Source organism: Helianthus annuus, chromosome 10 (assembly GCF_002127325.2).
Source record: "Helianthus annuus cultivar XRQ/B chromosome 10, HanXRQr2.0-SUNRISE, whole genome shotgun sequence".
NCBI lineage: Eukaryota > Viridiplantae > Streptophyta > Magnoliopsida > Asterales > Asteraceae > Helianthus > Helianthus annuus.
The window spans coordinates 178,416,176-178,437,296 of NC_035442.2; the positions used below are offsets into that span (position 1 = coordinate 178,416,176).

At 35.6% G+C, this 21,121-nt stretch overlaps 2 protein-coding genes across 8 annotated transcripts; both read right to left on the minus strand.

The window, feature by feature from the left end:
- Positions 1 to 1,939: 1,939 nt before the first annotated feature.
- Positions 1,940 to 9,353, minus strand: LOC110886867 (3-hydroxyisobutyryl-CoA hydrolase-like protein 3, mitochondrial). 2 transcript variants are annotated; one of them, XM_022134729.2, is made up of 11 exons: positions 9,072 to 9,353; positions 7,785 to 7,886; positions 7,543 to 7,607; positions 6,048 to 6,182; positions 5,291 to 5,387; positions 4,504 to 4,633; positions 3,997 to 4,175; positions 3,001 to 3,128; positions 2,787 to 2,888; positions 2,126 to 2,269; positions 1,940 to 2,064 (listed from the first exon to the last, which is right to left on the minus strand). In XM_022134729.2, the coding sequence occupies exons 1-10, from the start codon at positions 9,169 to 9,171 to the stop codon at positions 2,168 to 2,170; spliced, it is 1,140 nt and encodes a 379-aa protein (XP_021990421.1). In that variant the 5' UTR covers positions 9,172 to 9,353; the 3' UTR covers positions 1,940 to 2,064; positions 2,126 to 2,167. The 2 variants fall into 2 exon arrangements, with proteins under 2 accessions (XP_021990421.1, XP_035834738.1); XM_035978845.1 differs by having other exon boundaries at positions 1,940 to 2,269; positions 9,072 to 9,351.
- A 1,933-nt stretch (positions 9,354 to 11,286) lies between these two features.
- Positions 11,287 to 21,121, minus strand: LOC110886868 (VIN3-like protein 1). Of its 6 annotated transcripts, XM_022134732.2 has the most exons (9): positions 20,975 to 21,086; positions 19,447 to 19,496; positions 18,689 to 18,740; positions 17,833 to 17,884; positions 16,959 to 17,571; positions 15,119 to 15,429; positions 13,134 to 13,598; positions 11,652 to 12,265; positions 11,287 to 11,500 (listed from the first exon to the last, which is right to left on the minus strand). In XM_022134732.2, exons 5-8 carry the CDS (start codon positions 17,408 to 17,410, stop codon positions 11,676 to 11,678), a joined length of 1,818 nt encoding a protein of 605 aa, XP_021990424.1. In that variant the 5' UTR covers positions 17,411 to 17,571; positions 17,833 to 17,884; positions 18,689 to 18,740; positions 19,447 to 19,496; positions 20,975 to 21,086; the 3' UTR covers positions 11,287 to 11,500; positions 11,652 to 11,675. The 6 variants fall into 6 exon arrangements, with proteins under 6 accessions (XP_021990424.1, XP_021990426.1, XP_021990425.1 ...); XM_022134734.2 differs by lacking the exon at positions 18,689 to 18,740; XM_022134733.2 differs by lacking the exon at positions 17,833 to 17,884.

Consider the following 21,121-nt stretch of genomic DNA (forward strand, 5'->3'; position numbering starts at 1 on the left):
GCGGTATCCAGTTGTGTAAAATGGTGTCTATCACCAAGACAATGAGGGTTCCAAAGCTACATAACACTTCCAAAACATATATATTATAGTGTTTTGGATGGATATTCATTTGTAGTTACGTGAGGTAGGTTAGATTGTTGTTTAAAAGAAAAATAAAACACTGGGCCTACAAGTCCTCACATAAACACAAATGAATATATATCCAAAACAATGTAATATTTATGTTTGTGGTACATTTTTAACAGTTGCGAAGCTTGAGATTTCTGACCGGGGTCAAAAACGTATATACCTAAAAATTTCTATAAAACCAAGGGTCGAAAATACATACCCAAAAATTTCTATACGCAAACTACAAAGTCTATACTGTTCAGTGAAAAGTTCGGGGGTTAGCCGCCCCTCCCGCCCACTAGAAGTTGCGCCCCTGATTTTTAATCCAAATTTATTTGCTAATCAATCAATAAGGGGTGGCGGCGCAGCTTATCGCCCGTCTATCTTCTGTTTTGATGTAACTTGATAAAAGCGATAATAAAAGTATATAAAAGTTAAAACAAAATCAATAAATGTTAAAACAGCTTTAAAATGTGTTTAAAATCGAGAACGTCTATAAAAGCCGCTTATGTTGAAGAATTCAACATGAGAGAAGATTCAAATACATGAACAAAATTAGATTCACAAACGATTATCAACTTCTGTTTTTTTTTAACGGGAAGGAACGACGTAGGCCTCTCTTCCTGTGACAAAGAAGCATTCCAATAACGAGAGTGAACCTGTAGTAAGAGCATCTATAATCACGACTTTGATGGCTTTGAATGATAATCCAAGCATGGGTTTATGTAATCAAGAAATTTGATTAAAGTTGTACATTGACTAATTTATGAAACTGGTAAAAATACTCTCACAAGTGTAATCTAACCCTTAAAATGGACTGGTGAGATGATGATGAAACTTGATTTAATCGTTTTTAAATGATTCATGTTATTTCGAGTTTGAATTTTGTAAATTTGACACTTGAAGTTTAAAGTCATGTCATGATCAAATGAGTGTCAGCATAGCATATGAAATCTAAAACTTTAAGTAGCCTTTGATTTGTTTGAGATATATTGTGTGCCAAAACCTCATTGTGACTAGTAGTGTATAATATATATTTTGCAAAATGGCGCATTCTCCATTATACAAGTATTAAATTTGTCTAAGTCCCTTTTTTTTTGTAAAATGGCAAATATGTTAGTATTATGTGCCTAACTTATAGAAACCAATGTGTGTTAGTATCTCAATAGTTGTATTTTATATTTAACAAGTATGGTAGCTAACTAGCTAATGGCTCACATTGCAAGTGTTGTTGTCTTGGTATTATGGACAATTGACCCCCAAGCTTTATGGGTACTCCATCTGATGGTGAAAGGGGAGAGCTAGGCTGCATTCACCTCGAATAACGGGGTAAAAGGTTACTTCCAGATCTCTTTCCATGTAGTCGTACAATCATGATATTAGAAATTCAACAGAACTCAACACTCGACAACAGGTGTTCCATCCCCTCGATGACAACAGGCGTTACATCCCCTCGATATGATTATACAGGCTAGCTACCACTTCCTCTACCTACCCGTCTACATCTCAGCTCATTCCCCTCGATCCAATTATACGGGCTAGCTGTCACTTCCTTTACCTACCTGCCAACGACATCTCAGCTCATTAAAACCACCCCATAGCCAACGCTATTCTCCCTTTCTCTCAAGGCGACATTGAATGTTCAATTGACATCCGTTGTAATATGTTATTTGTTATTATATTCATATTATTATTCTATTTTTTCAATGTCCACGGTATTAAACATTAAACGGGACGTGTTCGCTCATATCAAACCGATTGTGAACTCAAAAATTGTGTCAAGACATTTGCACATGAACACGACTTGACTTTTTCGATGTTGACACAAGCATGACCAATAACTCAATTTTTCGACTTATACAAAACCCACGAAGTTTATGTTAGGTTTATGTAATGATTTCGTGTCCTATAATTCACATCACTTGTTTAGCCGCTGGAATCATCGGGAATCTAAAACTACAGAAAAAACAATTTATATGAGTACATGTATCACACATACAGATCTCTTAAAACTTACAATGCTAATGTAGTTGTCACTGGATGACTAGACGAAGATGATTTAAACACAGAGTTCTTCGGCCTCCGAGCCTAATGGTTCAAAAAGAACTTCCACTTCACTTGTTTCAACTTCCTCTAAGCTTGGTGGGTTCCACTTGGGATTCTATTAGAAAGAAAAACCAAAAGATGTTCAATGAAAATAAAATCGATCAGACCCAACTTAAACCAGACGCGATAAGTTTAGATTAATGATACCGCATACTTCAAATACTAGCTGACCGAATCGTTGAAACCGAAGCAAGTCAGACAGTTTGAAACTTATGTGGTTGGTTCACGGTTTGGTTTTGGCAGTTTGACGGATTACTTGTCCAACCAACTGTTTGGAACTTGGAACCGCCTAGTTAGCCTTTAAAGTATTTTTTTTATTGTTGGAGTTGGCAGTTAAATATATATTGTTATATTCATGAATCATATATACAAAACGGCATTCTTTTATGTTTAATAAACAAATATAACTAAAAATTAAAAACCAAACCAAACCAACAGTTCCAGTTTGCTTAATAAATCAAGATTCAACAGGTGCAGTTTGCTTTATAAATCAATATTCAACATTTTCGATTATAGCTTGTGTGAATTTGAAAAATAAGTTTTATTACAAGTATTTCCAGAGAGTAACAAACCTGATCCTTATCCACCAATACCGCTCTAACCCCTTCAGCAAAATCACTTCGAAGTGAAGCCCTTAATGCAATTCGGTATTCGGATTTCATAACGCCATTTAACTAATCACAACAAATAGACGCATATAGCAAGCAATGTTATTAATTATTATCAAATAATGTCATTAAAAACCCTCCACCAAAGGCAATTAAATGAAAACATATGGGAACTCACCTTGGACAACTCGTTACCATGATTTCCGCGCGCAGAGGCGACTTTAGAGAAATATTTTTGTGTAAGAACAAGAGAAAACGGAGCACCTTTTTTAATCCCCGAAAGAGCCTCTGTAGCCCACTGTGAAACTGTTCATAGTTAAGAACAATGTTATTAATTATCACAATAAAAAAAAAAACTAAAAGCTTTATAAAGCACTAGAGGTGCCATTTCTAACTAATTTGCCTTATAAATAAGTCAATTTGGGCTGTAAAGTATTTTCTCTCCAATGGTCAAAAGCCACCCAAAGTGGTATTCAAACAATTAATCACCCCTAAACTGTTGTATAGAAGAACTATATTATTGCTTAAACTAAAATAATATTGTAATGGAAAATTGGATTTAAATAATCCCAACTATTACCTATTGGTCGTCAACAGTCCCAACTAACAAAATGTTTTGTGGCAGTCCTAACTTTTAACCTATTTTATCCTAACGAGCTTGTTTTAACTGAGGTCTAACCCCGTTAGTTTTTTGCTGACGTGGACTGCTTATGTGGCAAAAAAGTCAAAAGTTTTGCTGATGTGGACTGCTTATGTGGCAAAAGGTCAAACTTTTGATGATGCGGACTGCTTATGTGGCAAAGTTTTGATGACGTGGAGTGCCATAAGCAGCCCACATCAACAAAAACTAACTGGGTTAAACCTCAATTAGAAAAAGCTCATTGGGGAAAATAGATTAAAAGTTGGGACTCTCACAAATGACAAAACATTCGCTAGATAGGACAGCCAATAGGCAATAGTTGAGATTAAAATAATCCACTTTTCCTATTATAATAAACCCTAATTAATTACAAGATACAAAATAAATGGGCATATTAGTGTTGATGTGTCAGCCCAACCCGACTTGTATAAACACGTACCCGGTTTGAGCCGAACCCGTTTTTAACTTGTTACCTAACCCAACCCATTACCAACCCATTTTTCCAAACTTTATAAAGCATATAACTTATACGACCTGTCGTATCAGCACTTTGGCTATGTTGTTCAAGTTCCTCCATTATTTCTTTAACAGACTTATTTGCACCGAATGTTGAAATTATACGAGGCAAGAGTAACTTCAATCGGGGCTCCGATTCGGGTGTGCTACTGTGATTTGCCAATATTGCTTGGAGATCATGATGTGGATCCTCAGAACTGTATAGAATAACAATACGTATACTCGATACATAATCACTTTACTTTTAAATAAAAAAAAACTATTACCACATATGGGTACACTACATCAGATAAAAGCTTTTTATTTGGCGCGTAACATTTAAACATAAACTGAGTCAATCCGGTTATTAGTAATGGATCAACCCCATCACCTATACAAGATAGTTTAGTTAACCAACAAATAGCTATATTTTATGGAGTCTAACGTGTCATTTATTAGTGTTATACTGTTATATATATATATAATTATATTATAGATGCCTGTGTGTGTGAAGTTGTGAACAGTAAGGGATGATAAGAGACATACAATGTAGCTGATAAAAGTTCCTCCTTAAGTAAGCCCAGATTTCCGGATGGAACAAAGTGAGTCCCAAGACCTACATAAAGTGCATCGGCTGGAGTAGAAATCCTGTTTCCAGTTATTCCAAGATACGCACCTGTGTGCACAACAGACATCTTGTAAGATAATGAGACAACGATGACATATATCGACTTGCAAGTTGCAACATAAAATCTATGCGCTCCTTGACATGCACACTGTAGATATTTTGGGGAGTAAAATGCCATTTTCGTCCCTGAGGTTTGGCCAGTTTTTAGACTTCTGCCCAAAGGTTTGTTTTTTTTCGTATCTGGATCCAAAAAGGTTTGAAATCTTGTCATTTTCATCCGGCTCGTTAACTCCATCCATTTTTCTCCGTTAAGTCAGAGGTATTTCCATCTTTTTTGCTAACTTAAAGGGCAAGATTTTAAACCTTTTGGATCCGGATGCGGAAAAACAAACCTTTGAACAAAAGTCGCAAAACTGGCCAAACCTCGGGGACGAAAATGGCATTTTACTCTATTTTGGGACATAAGGATAGTTCTAGTTTAAAGCTTCAAATGTCCATAAGAAACATAAATTTCAGGAACATAAAGGGTCAAAAGCACCGGCTTATAACGAGTAAACATCTAAGCCACACAGTACACACAATAATGTCACTACTTCTAAAGGTTAAGAGACCATAAGATAATATTTCCATTATTGATTATATAGTATTATAGTTCTTATAAGAATTAGAACACCAATGCCTCCTACTAGATTTACACATACATACCAACTGATCCTTCTCCTGGACTTTGTGCTGCTATGTAAGCAAACCCAACATCCGGAAACAAACCAATTCCATTCTCTGGCATAGCAAGAAGAGTTTTCTGAAAGAAAGATTATAAATGTAACTTTCAGTTTTTTTTAAAAAGGAATATTGGATTTTAATAATCCCAACTATTCGCCGTTGGCCGCCGACAGTCCCAACTTCAAAAATAACCACTGACAGTCCCAACTATTGACAATTTGACATATTGGCCACCAATGGCCCCTGGCTAACAGAACCCTAACGTCGTTAGTCTTCGGTCGCCAGAAAACCGTTTTTGTCCAGAAAAAAGGTTTCTAAAGGTCCGATCTAAGGTTACAAAGAGGCTCGGGACGAAAATGTTGAGTTTTCCAGCCAAAAATTTGAGTTTTCCGGCGAAAAAGGAATTTTTCGGCAACTTTAATAATTGGGACTTTTACTAGAAAAAGGTTCCCAAAGGTCCATAATAAGGTTACAAAGAGGTTCGGGACAAAAATGTTGAGTTTTCCAGCCAAAAATCAGTTTTCCGGCGACCGAAGACTAACGGCGTTAGAGTTCTGTTAGTCAGGGTCCATTGGAGGCCAATATGTTAAAAGTTAGGACTGCCAGTGGTTATTTTTAAAGTTGGGACTGTTGACGGCCAACGACGAATAGTTAGGATTATTAAAATCCAATATTCCTTTAAAAAATGCTATAAGTTCTGCTCTACCAGCAGACTATAGTCAGCTTGAAGGTAACTTACCTCTGTTATAATTCTGTAGCGACCATGTCCAGATAGACCAATACCAAATCCCATTGTCACACCATCCATGAAGCTTATGTATGGCTTTTTGTATTCAGATATTTTGCAAATAAGAGAATACTCGGCCGCAAACACCTGTGGAAACATAATTTAGTCTCTACATGACATATAGTTACCTAAAGCAAAGCTATACTATAATAATATGGTTATATGTTGTCAAAAGTACTGGAATTACACATTAAAGATAAAATGATAGTTTCATGGAAAAACCGATATGTAGTTCAAACCACATCCACATTAGAGCCAAAGGGTTTAGTTCTAAATTTATTCAACAGAATTTCATAAACAAAGTAAGGAACTACACTGGAGAACTGGAGAAGTAATTGATATTAACAAGCTATAACGTCAAACTAATTGAGTAAAATGCTACAATTTTGCAGGAGTAAAGTACACGAATGGTCCTTGTGGTTTACCAAAATTTTGGATTTGGTCCCTACCTTTTCAAAAGTACACAGATGGTCCTTGTGGTTTGCACTTTGAAACACATTTAGTCCCTAGGGTTTTCCATAAGTACATGGATGGCCCCTGTGGTTTGCACTTTGTAACGCATTTACTCATTTAGTCCCTAACTTGGACATGCTAAAACCTTTAGATTTGTTGGTTGAGGACTGAATACGTTACAAAGTGCAAACCACAGGGACCATCCGTGTACTTTTGATAAGCTAGGGACCAGATCCAAAATTTTGGTAAACCACAGGGACCATCCGTGTACTTTACTCATTTTGCAATAAGCAAAAGCTTATTACAGCAGTTTTCGTGTTCTTCGTAATTAAACACAAATGTACTCAATATGGTGGCGGTGTTCAAAAAACCCGTGGCTCGCAGCTCGCTCGAAAAAAGCTCGAAGAAAGCTCGGCTCGAAATTGGCTCGGTTTTTAACGAGCCAGCTCGGCTCGGCTCGGTTTGTAAACGAGCCGAGCTCGAGCTTGGTCTGGCTCGGCTCGTGAGCTCGCGAGCTGGCTCGATAAGGTTTACATCCTTCATTTTTTTGTCCCACATCGCTTAGAAAACAAAAATTAAGGGAGTATTTCCCCTATAAAAGAAGGTAAAGACAATGTACAAAGTGAATTAACTATTTATACTTGCATATTTAGCCATATGGTTAAATTAAATGTCAATTATGGCCCTTAGTCTATGAAGAAATTCATTTTTAAGGGCTTTCTAAGTAGAAAATTGTGCGGTTTTTTGTTAGTTTGAGCTAGATCGAGCCGAGCCGAGCCGAGCTAGCTCGAATTCTTATCGAGTCGAGCTCGAGCCTCAAATCTCAGCTCGATTTGAAATTCGAGCTCGAGCCGAGCCAGCTCGAATGGAGTTCGAGCCGGCTCGAGCTGGGTCTAGCTCGGCTCGACTCGGCTCGTTTACAGCCCTATATGGTGCCTGCAACAGAATTATCAAATGAAAAAACAAGCCATAACAATGAACATTATTGAGAAACCTTTTGCACAAGAGGCGTGTTTTTGTTCTTTTGGATTTCAGCAACGACCCCCTTTATATCCATTCCTGCATTAGCAAAAATATTAACCTTGAAACTTCTCATAACAACCATATTAAAATGCTATTCTAAAAGGCAGATGGGAAAACTACATAATCAAGTATTAATCACTCATTCATGTCTTAAGCAGATTACAGAATGAACATGATAGTTTCTGATATACAATAAGCTCTGATTTATGGTACCTGCTGAAAAAGCTCGTGATGAACTTCCCTCAACCAGCACACATTTCACGTTTGGGTCCGTTTCCCATTCATCAAGAAAACTTTTGTACTTTAAATCCATATCTGCATATATAGCAGGAAAGAAAAAGAAAAACAATTTTCAGCTCCAATTGGTACTTAAAACACATCACTGAGAATGAACAGACTAAACTCATTCAAATGGAACTAAAATATCGACTAACCCTAGGGGAGTGACTCACTATCTCGTCATGTAGCAACAATATTCATTATAGCTGCACGAATAAACAAAGCTAACACAGAGGCACAAATTACAGCTCGAGTGAATCTAATTTCTCCTAAATTCTTCCACTGTAATTTGACACTCTTCTTATAATATACAGTTCACCTATAACTTGAATCATTGTCGATTCGTATGAACCTAGAATACAAAACTAACAGCAAAGATATGGTTGTAGTGCATACAAGTATATCTAGCTAATAAATATTACTAATAACCATACGTGATTGCTGAAATCCTACTTCGCCCTTTCACATTCATCTAACTATAACTGCTCTAGACAATCCTATAAGTGTTACGAATAACGATTCAAAAACTCGATTGTCCCATACATATTGCGTCATCAAGAGTGATAACAGCAACACTGATATTTTTAATGCTTTTGGATACACAAATAAGTAACACTAACACAGACTCACAGAGGCACAAATTACAGCTCGAATGAATCTAATTTCTCCTAAATCCTTCCGCTGTAAACAGAAACTGTTCTTACATCACACCGTTCACCTTTTATTTAGTTCATCGATTATTCGATTCGTAATATACGTAAATATATGATTGCAGTGCGTGCAAGTACATCTAGCTAATAATAATTACAAATAACCTAGAAGTGTTACGAATAACGAATTCAAAACTCAAGTGTGTCCTATATACATATAGCATCACCAAAAGTGCTAACATCTACACCGATATCTTCTCGATTATTTTAAATCCACGAATAAGGATAACACAGAGGCACTAATTACAGCTCAAGTGAATCTAATTTCTCCTAAATCCTTTCACTGTAATCCGAAACGGTTCTAGTTAGAACATCTAATATAATAGGATACAAAACTAACAGGAAATATGTGATTTCAGTTCGTACAAGTACATCTAGCTAATAAACATACCTAGAAGTGTTAGGAATAACGATTCAATCAAATTCGATTGTTCTATAGTTGTGCATGTATATTATCATCAAAAAACAGTGATATTTACTTGATGATTTTGGATGAGAGAGAAGACATAACCTAGATTCATGGCGTTGAGAGCTTTGGGACGATCGAGAGTGATAACAGCGACGCCGTTTGGCAAGACGTTCCCCTTCACAAAGTCATCGGCAGAAGCCATGATGTTGTTACAGTCTTACAGATCGAAAGTAATCGGTGTTGCAGAGAGTTGAAGAAGAAGACTGGAGTCACTGGTGATATAGGTGGTGTTTGGCATTCCTTATTTTCTTTCAACTTTTAACTTATTGACTTTTATAAGTTAATAAGTTGTTGCAATAGTGTTTGGGAAATAGAGAAGGACTTTTAAAATGACTTTTATTTTACCCTTGAGAAGGAGCTTTTCAAGAAGTTAGGATTCCTTACTTCTCAAGCCCTAAAAGTCCTTTTGTGGACAAATTCCCCATAATGGCCCTCCACAACTCCTTCTCTGCCGCAGACATCATCCTCTCCAACTTACCCCCATAAGAGTTCACTCATCGTTTTACAATGGCTTCTCCCAGGGAACAAGGGTTATAGTTGCTTTTACCCCCCCTGTGTCATATCCAACATATATGTATAATATATATAAGAAATAAATAATTGTGGAAATACCGTTACATCTTTCTTCTCCTTTCTTGACTTGTTTGTATTTACTGCTGCTGATGTTTGAATTACTCAAAACAAATGTGACGGCTGGGTTGTTTATTAAAATTACATCTGATGTTTGTTTATTTACTGTTGTTGCTATTTATATTAACTGATGTTTATCGGCATTTAGTCAATGGATGAAATCGGCCAAAAAGTCGTTGGTTGTGAAACATCATCTAACATGAATAAATCGAGATTATTGTGGGATGATTTTACGTTCAGGCAGTTTGTCGATGCATGCTTGCTTGAATATAGAAGAGGGGAAAAAATTAAATAAACTAAACCAAACACTTATTAAAGGATGTCCTTTTTGGTCATTTTACATGAATAAGTTAAACCAAACACCTTTTAAAAAAACTACTTATTGACTTATTGGCTAATAAGCTAACCCAAACACTTTTTCAAAAAGTCCTTTTCAAAAAGTCATAAGTTAATAAGTTCTTCTCACAAAAAGTCCTTTTTAACTTAAATAAGCTAACCCAAACACCCCCATACTACTGATCTCAATCTGATAAAACTGTTTGTTTAGCTGTCAACTACATACAGTGGTTCGTGGTTCAGACTACTAATTCAATACTTAATGGTTCATGATGTTTGTTTCGCACATATATCTGAATGGTTTAGACATTTACCTCTGAATAGTTAAGACCACTAATCTGAATTGGTCAGACATTTACCTCTGAACGGTAAAACATTATATTGGTTCTTAATAGTTCAGACATCTTACTGGTTCGGCGCTATTAGTTCATACCTTTTAGTAGTTCAGCACTTAACCACTTGTCAAACGGCCCCTTAGTAAGAGGACACTTGGAGACGAGGTAAGGAGTAAGGACTACTGGAATAGACCAACCGGAAACACTGTCTCTAGAAATCGGGTTTTTTTCTTCACCGATTAATGAATATTCATCGGTGTTCACCAAGACTCAATACATACACATCTATGTGTAGGGAAAACAGGGAAAAGTGGGTCAAAACGAGAAGAATGGAAAAAATAGAGGAAATTGAAACAATATTGAAATGGCTGATATGACATACGAAAAAATTGAGAATTTAGGGACTAATCTATATGTGCTCTAATAGCCTTTATTTTTAGGGCTATATTTAACCAAACTCAAAGTAGAAATATATAATGTTATAGTTGTTTCCTGCCGATTAAGTGTGATGGATAAAAACGGTTTCTAAAAAGATGGATCATACAACATTAAATAGCATTCGTTTCAAACTTCTGTCATATTTGGCATTTGGTTTCAATATAACATTGTATCGACTATAGAACGTTAAGGGAACGTGATGTATAATTGGATTAAACGAGCATCAAATGTAAGTAAGGGTAAGGTGAGTTCTATGATTTTATCTTTTTACTGTGTTTTGGGCCATGACATGATGATGCTTAAAATGGTATGGTTGCACAAATGATTAAATGAACAACGCTTTTGACATAAACAAGATGTTATGGTTGAATATTGACGAGAAACCTTTGGGACAACCTCTGGTATTAAATATTTCAAGGAAACCATTCCGATGATCATGGGTTTAGTGATACCGCGAGGATTTACTAAAACCTTTGGTACAATAACCAATAGATATTCGGTTTTAAGAGAACATCGCGTTAAATGAAGATAAAAATGTACATTAATAGATGCTTCTATGACTAGCAGAAGGCGAGTACATCTAAATCCGATCTCTACATAAATAGACAATATATAAAATATAACTACTTTAGATTGAAAAACAATGATAAATTAGATTCAACTTCCAACTGATTTCTGACTAAACAAGTTCAGCAACTGTATCCATCTTCCCTATCAATGAAGAAAAAATGCCTATAAAAAAACAAGCAAAGTGATCAGCAAATGTTTCATCAACATAAATCAGAAACGGCAATTCAACGCATGGCTCATGACCCTCTAAGTCACGCTATTTTATAATACTAGCTAGACAAACTGCACGATAATATCATAAACTGTTTCTCACTGTTTTTAGTAAATCCTCGCGGGTTCAATGCCACAGCTTACTGCAAAAACCATTTCTGGGCCTCTTGGTATTTATGATGTCAGCAAATGAGTGAACCAACTGTCCAGCTAAGCTACACGGATCATCAATCAGGGTCTGGATAAAAGTGTTGACCACTCGGCGTTCCTGCTCGGTTGACCTTAAACTAAACCATGTCAGCAACTTTAATCTAAACTCTTGCTTAATATACCCTTGACACTCCAACCACCGGATGATTTTCACACAATATTCAAAGTTTTCATCCAAGCTGCCGGGCCCACCTTTACGGGGCCCAAGGGGTGACCCGTTAATCAGAGTGCTATCACAGTCAAGTGTCTCTTCATTTGTGCTAGCGGGCCTCTTTCGTGACACTTCCCCGTTGGATCTATGGTGGGCCCAGTTTTCGGATTCACCACTACCGTTATCGGGCTCACCGTTAACTTCATCCCTGTAAGAATCGATTGGAACGACTATTTCTTCGTTTAAATCTGGTACAGTTGCGACATTCAAGTCGAGCCCTTTTATATCAGGGCACGCTTCATCTGATTTTGGTGTTTCGGGCTTGATCACTTTACTAAGCCCGCTCAGATCTGCACCTGAAATTAGCGGTGTTTGGTTAACCATAAACTTTTGAATATTTCATAAATGAATTCTCTAATGAGACTTAATATTAGACCAATGTTTTGAAATGTGATTGGTTAATCAGGTCATTCGTTGCTACAATCAGTTACAAAATATAAATTGATGGCTAAAATCGTTTACCGAGTCTAAAAAAGTTTGTTTTTATTCTGTGTGGTTTGACCTCAATTTAAGTTTTAAATAAAAAAGAAAAATTAAGATATAATAGATGCTTTGTTCTTTCAATGCAAGAAAAATGAGTTTGTATATCTAGTTTTGTTTATACCAAAACTCGCAAAAAAAAAAAAAAAAAAAAAAAAATTCTGATTAATGACGAAAAGGACCTTGAATTTTTAAACACAAAAATACTATTGTAGCAATCAATATTCCTGCATGCTTGTAAAGCGATTTGGCATAAATATATAAATAAAAAAAACGAACAAAGTACACGGATGGTCCTTGTGGTTTAACAATTTTTTGGATTTGGTCCCCAACTTTCCAAAAGCACACAGATGGTCCGGTCCCTGTTGTTTGCACTTTGTAACGTGTTTAGTCCCAGCTCTTTCCAAAAGTACATGGATGGTCCATGTGGTTAACTTTGTAACAAATTTAGTCCCAAACTCGGGCATACTAAAACCTTTAGCATGTTGGCTGGGGACTAAATGCATTACAAAGTGCAAAGCATAGGGACCATCCACGTACATTTGGAAAGCTAGGGACCAAATCCAAAATTATGGCAAACCACAGGGACCATCCGTGTACTTTACTCAAAAAAACAGATACATACTTGGGTGACCTTGAGATATAATATCCCTTAATTTTAACCAAAATATATGTATATTATACCTGAAATACCGTCCAAGTAACCTCGTTCTTGAGCCCAGGCTAACCGTAGGATCTTTCCAAGTTCACGAACTCTAAAACCCGAGTCAGATTCAACATCTTTTGCACCCGAGGTTCCTTCATTATGAGGAACCATACCAGAATTAGGCTTCTTAGTAATTAGTTCCACGCTTGCGGTGAAGCATTTGGCTTCTGAGTGTCCTAGATCGCCTATTTCAGTGTAGGATACAACCCTAAACATGTATTCAGTGCAAGGCTGCAAATTGGATATCAGAATTCTTCTTTGTGATCTTGGGAATGTTTTAATGGGATCTTGTGTGTGTGTTGGTTCTGTTGTTTTAGAGTACCATAATTTGAATCCAATAATGTCGTCGGATATTGCTGTAGATAGTTCTATTAAAACAAGTACTACAGAAGTAGCTGTTACTTCTTCAAATATGAATTTGCATGCTGCTGGAAGTGAACCTTCTGCAAGAGAGAAAAAAAGACCAAGTGTATATTAACATAAGCGTGTCTGACACAGTAAATATCTACATAGCAATAATTAATTCCCTCAACTTTCAAAGGTTAATGTAGGGGTGTTCATTGAATTGAATATCAAATTTTCGAATCGCTCAAATCAAACTTTTTGAATTTTTTTGCTCGAATTCGAATTCGATTAAGAGCCAGCCAATTCGAATAAATTCGTTTTGATTCAAATTCAGTTAAATATGTAATAAATTCGTTATGGGCCTTGTAACGCGATATTTTAATACTTTGAATAAACTTAGAGAGTTAGAGACTAGTTTATACTATAGCCCAATAAAAGTTATATATGTATTAGGATTAGGATCAAATACAAAGGATCCTAATTGTAAGAAGTGTAAGAAGGATTTATAGAGTGACAAGTGTTCAATAACCTAAAAAAACCCACTACACAAAAAAACTCACTACAAAAAAAAAAAAACCTAAAACATCCACCACCACCAAAAACCTAAACCCCCACCCCCCCCCCACACACATCACCCACCCTAAAATTTTTTTTTTTTTTTTTTTTGCCGAGGGGGTGGGGGGTGGGGGGGGGGGGGTTTAGGTTTTTGGGTGGGGGTGGGTGTTTAGTTTTTTTTAGATTTTTTTTAGGTTTTTTTTTTTGGGGGGAGGGGGGGTTAGGTTTTTTTTAGGTTTTTGGGGGTGGGGGGTGGGGGGGGGGGGGGGGGGGTTTAGGTTTTTTGGGGGTTTTTTTTTGTGAGGTATATTTTTTTTTTTGTTTTTTTTTTGCCGGGGTGGGGGGGGTTAGGTTTTTTGGTTGGGGGGGGGGGGGGGGGTGTTTAGGTTTTTGGTGGTGATGTAGTGGGTTTAGTTTTAGGTTATTAGACACTTGTCACTCTATAAATCCTTCTTACACTTCTTACAATTAAAAGACTTTGTAGAATAACTTGACCCATATGTATTATATGTAAAATAATAAATAAAAAATGTATAATTTTAATTTCAAATTGAATTTCAAATTGAATTTCAAATTATAAATTCTTATTCGATTTACTGGACTCAAATTGAATCGAATTCAAATTCTTGACAATCAAAACGAATTCTTGATAATCGAATCGAGCAAAATAGAACTTCGAATTATTCGAATTCGAAACGAATTCTGAACACTCCTAGCGCAATAATAAAGTCCTTGCCTTCATTATTAACATAAAAGTCCGTTTGTGCATGACAAAATTTCAGGACTTCCGACGGTTAAAACAAAGATCCTCTTTTTCGCATAATTAGCTTTATTAGAACTTATTCATTTAATGCCAATTTTCAGAAGTATAGGAATTTAACCATGCAAAGATAAACTTGAGGGACTTATATGTGAATCAGACAAAAAGTGTTTTGGGTCAACCAAACCCGAATCACGGCTAATGGTTTAACGTTTAACCTAGAACAAGTTTTGACCGATTACCCAGCCCACCCGTTTTACCACCACTAACGAAAACATAAAGTCCGTTAAAACTTAAAAGTACCTTTGCCTTTCAGGCTTGTGCTAGAAACTGTAGCAGAGAATTCATCGGCTTTTTGGATCACAGTAGTACACAGTGTTTGAACTTCAGCTGCAACAGCAAGTCTGCTTACAATGCCACGGGCCATTTTGGCTGAGACTCCACTCAGTGGGCCCACCTCAGTTTCCAACTTATTTTTTGCCTCTTTAACAATATCATGGAGTTCTTGAAATCGTGACGTTCCATCCAAAAGTCTAAAGCTCAGATATATCCTGTAGCAGAGACTATCAACACGCCGTGCATCCTTGGCAATAACCAATTGCTTCTTCCAATACCTACAAGAATTAAATGGCCAAACAAGAAAAGAAACTCAAAAACTAACAGAAATATAATATAATAAGAAACAAGAAGAACAAAATTAACAAATAAATGAAAAAAGGCAACTGTTAGAGGTGACATATTCGACCCGTTTACTTATAATTCGGCTGTGTTTTATCTCTAGCTGGTCAAATGGGTTATGTTAAAAGATCCAACTAAAAAGGAAACGGATCAAAATGGTCAAAAGTTATCCGATGTGTATTCAAGGGCATAAAACCTTCTAAGTTACTCTACAAATAAATAGTTGGAATATATTATATATTATATTATAATAACAACGTTTATGAAATCATATATAGATGTTAGTTATTTAAAAATTCAAAAAAGTGGATACAAAAGTCTTTGCAGGTCAGCCCAACATGGCCAAACCTGATTTGAGATTTGACCCACACTAAAAATTGTATGTTTTAACCCAAACCATTACCCAATGGGTCAAATGCATGAAAACAGAAACAGGTCAAACAAGTAGAAAGTCATCTGAGATGTATTCAAAGCTATGCAGTTAATGCGGAAAAATATCGGTTATCGGTCAAGGACCGATATATGCGGAAAAATATCGGTTATCGGTGCAAAAAAATGGGTTTCTGAGCTGGAAATTTGCTGAAATCCAGAATTTTTTATACAAAATTGGCCCAGCAGCTTTTACACCATATTTAACTTTGTTTTTTTGCTGAAATCCAGAATTTTTTTATACAAAATTGGCCCAGCCGAGATATCGCCGAGACAACCGATACGGTTTTGCAAGATATCGGCCGATATTTCTGCGTTGACCACCGATATTATCGTTGACCGATATATGACCGATATCGGAAACCGATATTTTGGTTAGGGGCCGATAACCGAGATATCGCCGAGATATCGCCGAGATATCACCGAGATATCGCCGAGATTAACTGCATAGGTTCAAAGGCATAAAAACTCTTAAATCTCTTTACTAAAAAAGTTAGATTACGTTAATACATAGTTTGACTTTTAGTGATCATATTTACCAAGTTAACTATTTACAAATTCAATAAACAGATAACGAGTTTATGGATCAGCCCAGTCTGCTTTAACCCACATAAAAGATTGTATGTTTTGACCCAAACCCATTACTCGCCCCATCATTTCCCCGCCCATAATTACCAATCGTGAATAGCGATAACTAGCGACAAGCTACCTATATGCTACATAGTGATAGCGACGGATTGGTGCCCGCTATTACATGTTAGCGGTAAAGTAGTAGAAAATTTAAGAGATACTTCGCATGTATATTTCATCTAAATACACTTTTTTTTTACAATTGTGAAACAAAAAAAACCTAATGGGCAACGCAAGTCATATTTTAAAAAAAAAAACTACAGAAAAAGTCGCGATTTGTCGCTAAACACCTTATAGCGCCATATGGGCACATCGCTACGTAACGTGCTATAGCGAGCGATATAGCCACTATTGACAACTATGTTCCTGCCAATACTAAACGTGTAAGAAAAGGTAAAAAACTCACCCGAGTATCCCTGAAACTTTACCACAAGAAGCACAACAGTAACTCCCATCTAACTGCATTAATTGACCAAGATTAACAACCCCTACTTTCCTATGCTGGAGGGCACATTCAATGTGGCAAGATAAACCACAAGATTCCCCACTGGAAGAATCTGAAGTGCATTCTAACCAAAGGCTAGGATCCTTATTGTCATCAAACAAGTGGCAAATGCAACAAGAACATCTCTTGCAAAACGTGTCAGCAACCGACAAAACCGCTCTGCATGCCGAATTCTTGCAGATCCAAGTATCTGAAAACTTCGTTTCACCGTTTGATTCTATGAGAGGAATCCGAATGGGGTTTTCCCCTTTTCTGTTTTGTTTTTTAGGCAGGCACTTGGGGCTTACAGTTGACTTTTTGGGATCTTGGTTTTTTAGTATTTTTTTATTTGGTTTGATGGATGCTTCTGCCATTTGGTGTTTTGTAAAGGCGGGTTGTTTTTTTCTCTCTTTGCCGCAATCTTTTGGTGTGCCCGACTTCACAAACTGTTGATGACCGGAAGTTCTTGATGCATCATCTGAGTGACCGTTTTTATCTGGGGTGCTTTGAACACTGGAAGATATACTTTGAACATCTGGAAAGAAAAGAGGAAAAAAAATGAAATACATAAAAAAGGTTAAAAGGTGAAAAGCAAAATAAATTCACTTTTTCTAGGTATAAATGAAACTGAGAAAAGGATTAAAGAAAGAAACTATGCATGAGTTTTTCGTTAATAATTGATTCAACAAGAGCATTGTGAATTACAAAAATTATCATTATAACCTATAAACTTTAGACACTCAGGAAAAGCATCGTTAAATTTCTCATTGATTACAACAAAAGGCTTGATACATACCAACACGCCAATAAGGAGGCCCGAGGCTCTAGGTGCAAAGTTTAAAACAGACCTGCCATGAAAGGAACCAAAAAAATGCCAAATAAAACATGCTAAAGGATTTGAATGTTTTGAAAAACATACTCAAAATGACATTTTAACTTTTTGTTATACTGGCACCTTGCAAAACAGACGCCAGTTTCGAATGTGATCATCAGCCATAAAACATCTTTAATCATAATCTACGCTCTTTTGCTTAATAAATATTTAGGATCCTTTATAACTAAAGGAGTAAAGATACAAGTATGCATATTTGGTCAAAATTTAGACAAGAAACTTTTCACGACTCGCAAAAAGTCAGTAGATAAGTGCAAGGGGAAATTCAGAAAGTGTAATGACCTTGAAATATTTCTATAGTACAGAATTTTTGCATAAAAAGCGTAGAATTAATAATAAAAAGGGAAACAAATGAGCAACAGTCAGATAAATAGATGTATAATAATAGTTCATAAAGTGCCACAAATAGAAAACTGAATACATACTGTCTAATGCAGATTTTTATAAAAAAAGAATAGATGCTAAATATGTACAAAACTATAAATAGTCACCAAGAATCGACTGATACACATTCAAGCATAAAATCATGTGTCAAACTAGATTAAGAATATTAACCACTGTATTGCATATCAAATATTCAAAGCACTAATTCAGGTTTAAAAATATGCGGCTTTACAGCATTAATAATCAAAGCCAATGAAACTGTAACTTCTAGCCAATCAGTGCCAATCTCCCCATTTTAAGTTTTTAACTATCTTTTTTGGTCTCAAACATATAAAAGGTACATCAAGTGTATGGTGGAATTATATTATATCCTCACCTTTCTTTCTACAACTTCTTCCACACTACAGAAAGGTACTCTGGCTCAACATCTGCAAGAGCAGTCAACCATTTTATAAATCATTTTTGTCCTTAATATCTTTAGAACCCTTCGATAGGAACCAAGTTGACTGTTTGTTACAATGTTCTGATTTACATTGCTTATTTTGAATGATAAGTAAAGAGCCGCATCCTTTCACTTTTCCTGATAATAACAAACCAATAATACTATTGGCCCAATAAATTTTTTTCCGTGTTTTCTTATTTCAAAATTCGAGCATAATTGATTGAAACATAATCATCAAAAAGGAAAATTATGCTACGTCCAAAATGTGGTTTTGCTCCCCTAAACTTGATAGCAGTCAAAGTTAAAATAGATAACTACCGTAAATGCAGTCACACAAAGGAAAGGCAAAATAATAACTAAAAGCTTTGCCCGCTATGACCTAGCCCTAGCCTATTCTTGACATATAGATGATTGTGCATTTTCAGTAATCCATTAAAAGAAGTTATATTTCAAAACATAATTAAGTAATAATGTAAAAAAGATCTTTTTCCGGCCAAGATATTTGATAGTTTATGTTAGCAGTTTCTCTATGGATGGTTAGGAGTAGATTACATGGGTCAATATGTCAATACCAGCGTGTCTCTCCTACCGACAATTGATTAATATATCCAATCATTGTGAAATGACATAAAGAAGTTTCTACAATAATATTATAATATGCATGAGAGACGCTAAAGATGACAAATTCTCACCTTTAGCAACAATCTTTTCATCTGTATCCATAACGTTCAAGCAACCCGTCCTGTGATTGAATTAGCAAGAATCGCGTTAGCATTATCCAGGTTGCAATGTTATCAAACCGGTATTTAACATATAAATTGTTTTATCGCAATCCAAGATTCCAAGATTTAAAGCAATCATAATTTCTTTATGGTACTGTTACATTTGCATGGCTCAGGTCTCAACAAAAGAAAATTATAATACAATACTCACAAGTCACAACCATAATATTGTCATCGATTTCTTCCAATTAACTAACATATGTATTCTATGCGCGTTAAGAACTTAAGACGATTACATCTTTCTCCATCATATTCTGTTTCCTTATTATCCGGTCATCCCAAATTCATCATTTTGTTCGGTAAATCTAACTTTGTGATCAATAACGCTTTTCGTTAAGACATAAAACCACCAAAACACATTAAATTTAACAAATCACTTTATCTACTTTCCCCTATCTCACAGCAAAATTCATTATATTATATTTATCCCTCCTAAAAACATAAACCATTCACATATACAGTGATATACATGCCCTAACTGAAAACCACACTTCCAATAAAACCTAATAACACAACATTTAGTTCTAACCACAACATAACTCCAATATACTCTTCACACATTGTCCAATCCATATCAAAATCATCAACATCAACATCTATATAATTCCAGAAACATCACAGCTTCAAACATAACAAAAAAAAACCTAAATTACCGCAAAATAGCTTAAACACACGAACAATTACACATCGAAATTCAAAATTTTATCCATAATAATGTCATCAATTTCTTCCAATTAACTAACGTAATATATTCTACGCGCCGCGCGTTAAGAACTTAAGATGATTACATCTTTCTCCATCATATTATGTTTCCTTATCATCCGGTCATCCCAAATTGATCATTTTGTTCGGTAAATCTAACTTTGTGATCAATAACGCTTTTCGTTAAGACAGAAAACCACCAAAAAAACATTAAATTTAACAAATCACTTTATCTACTTTCCCCTATCTCACAACAAAATTCATTATATTATTTTATACCTCCTGAAAACATAAACCATTCACATATACAGTGATATACATGCCCTAACTGAAAACCACACCTCCATAAAACCTAATAACACAACATTTAGCTCTAACCACAACATAACTCCACAATACTCTTCATACATTGTCCAATCCATATCAAAATCATCAACATCAACACCTATATGATTCCAGAAACATCACAGCTTCAAACATAACAAAAAAAAAAACCTAAATTACCGCAAAATAGCTTAAACACACGAACAATTACACATCGAAATTCAAAATTTTATCCAGATCTGAACACAGGAACACATAAACACACAATACGATCGATTAACTTCATCTATTAATAAAAAAAATTAAAAAAAATTAAAAAAATACGATTAATCAATTATACCTATAGATACACGTCGTATGTATGTATATTCTGTAACGAATATATGTAATTAACGAAGATTTGAAGAGATACCTGTGAAGAATGTGATGAAAGAAGGGTGAAATTAGGGTTTTTGTGTTTGTGTGTGAAGAAAAATAAAATATAAATCGGAGACTTTTGAGAGTTTTGTTGATGGTTGGATGGTGAAGTTAAGAAGCGCGTGAGAGGGGGGAGCGCGTG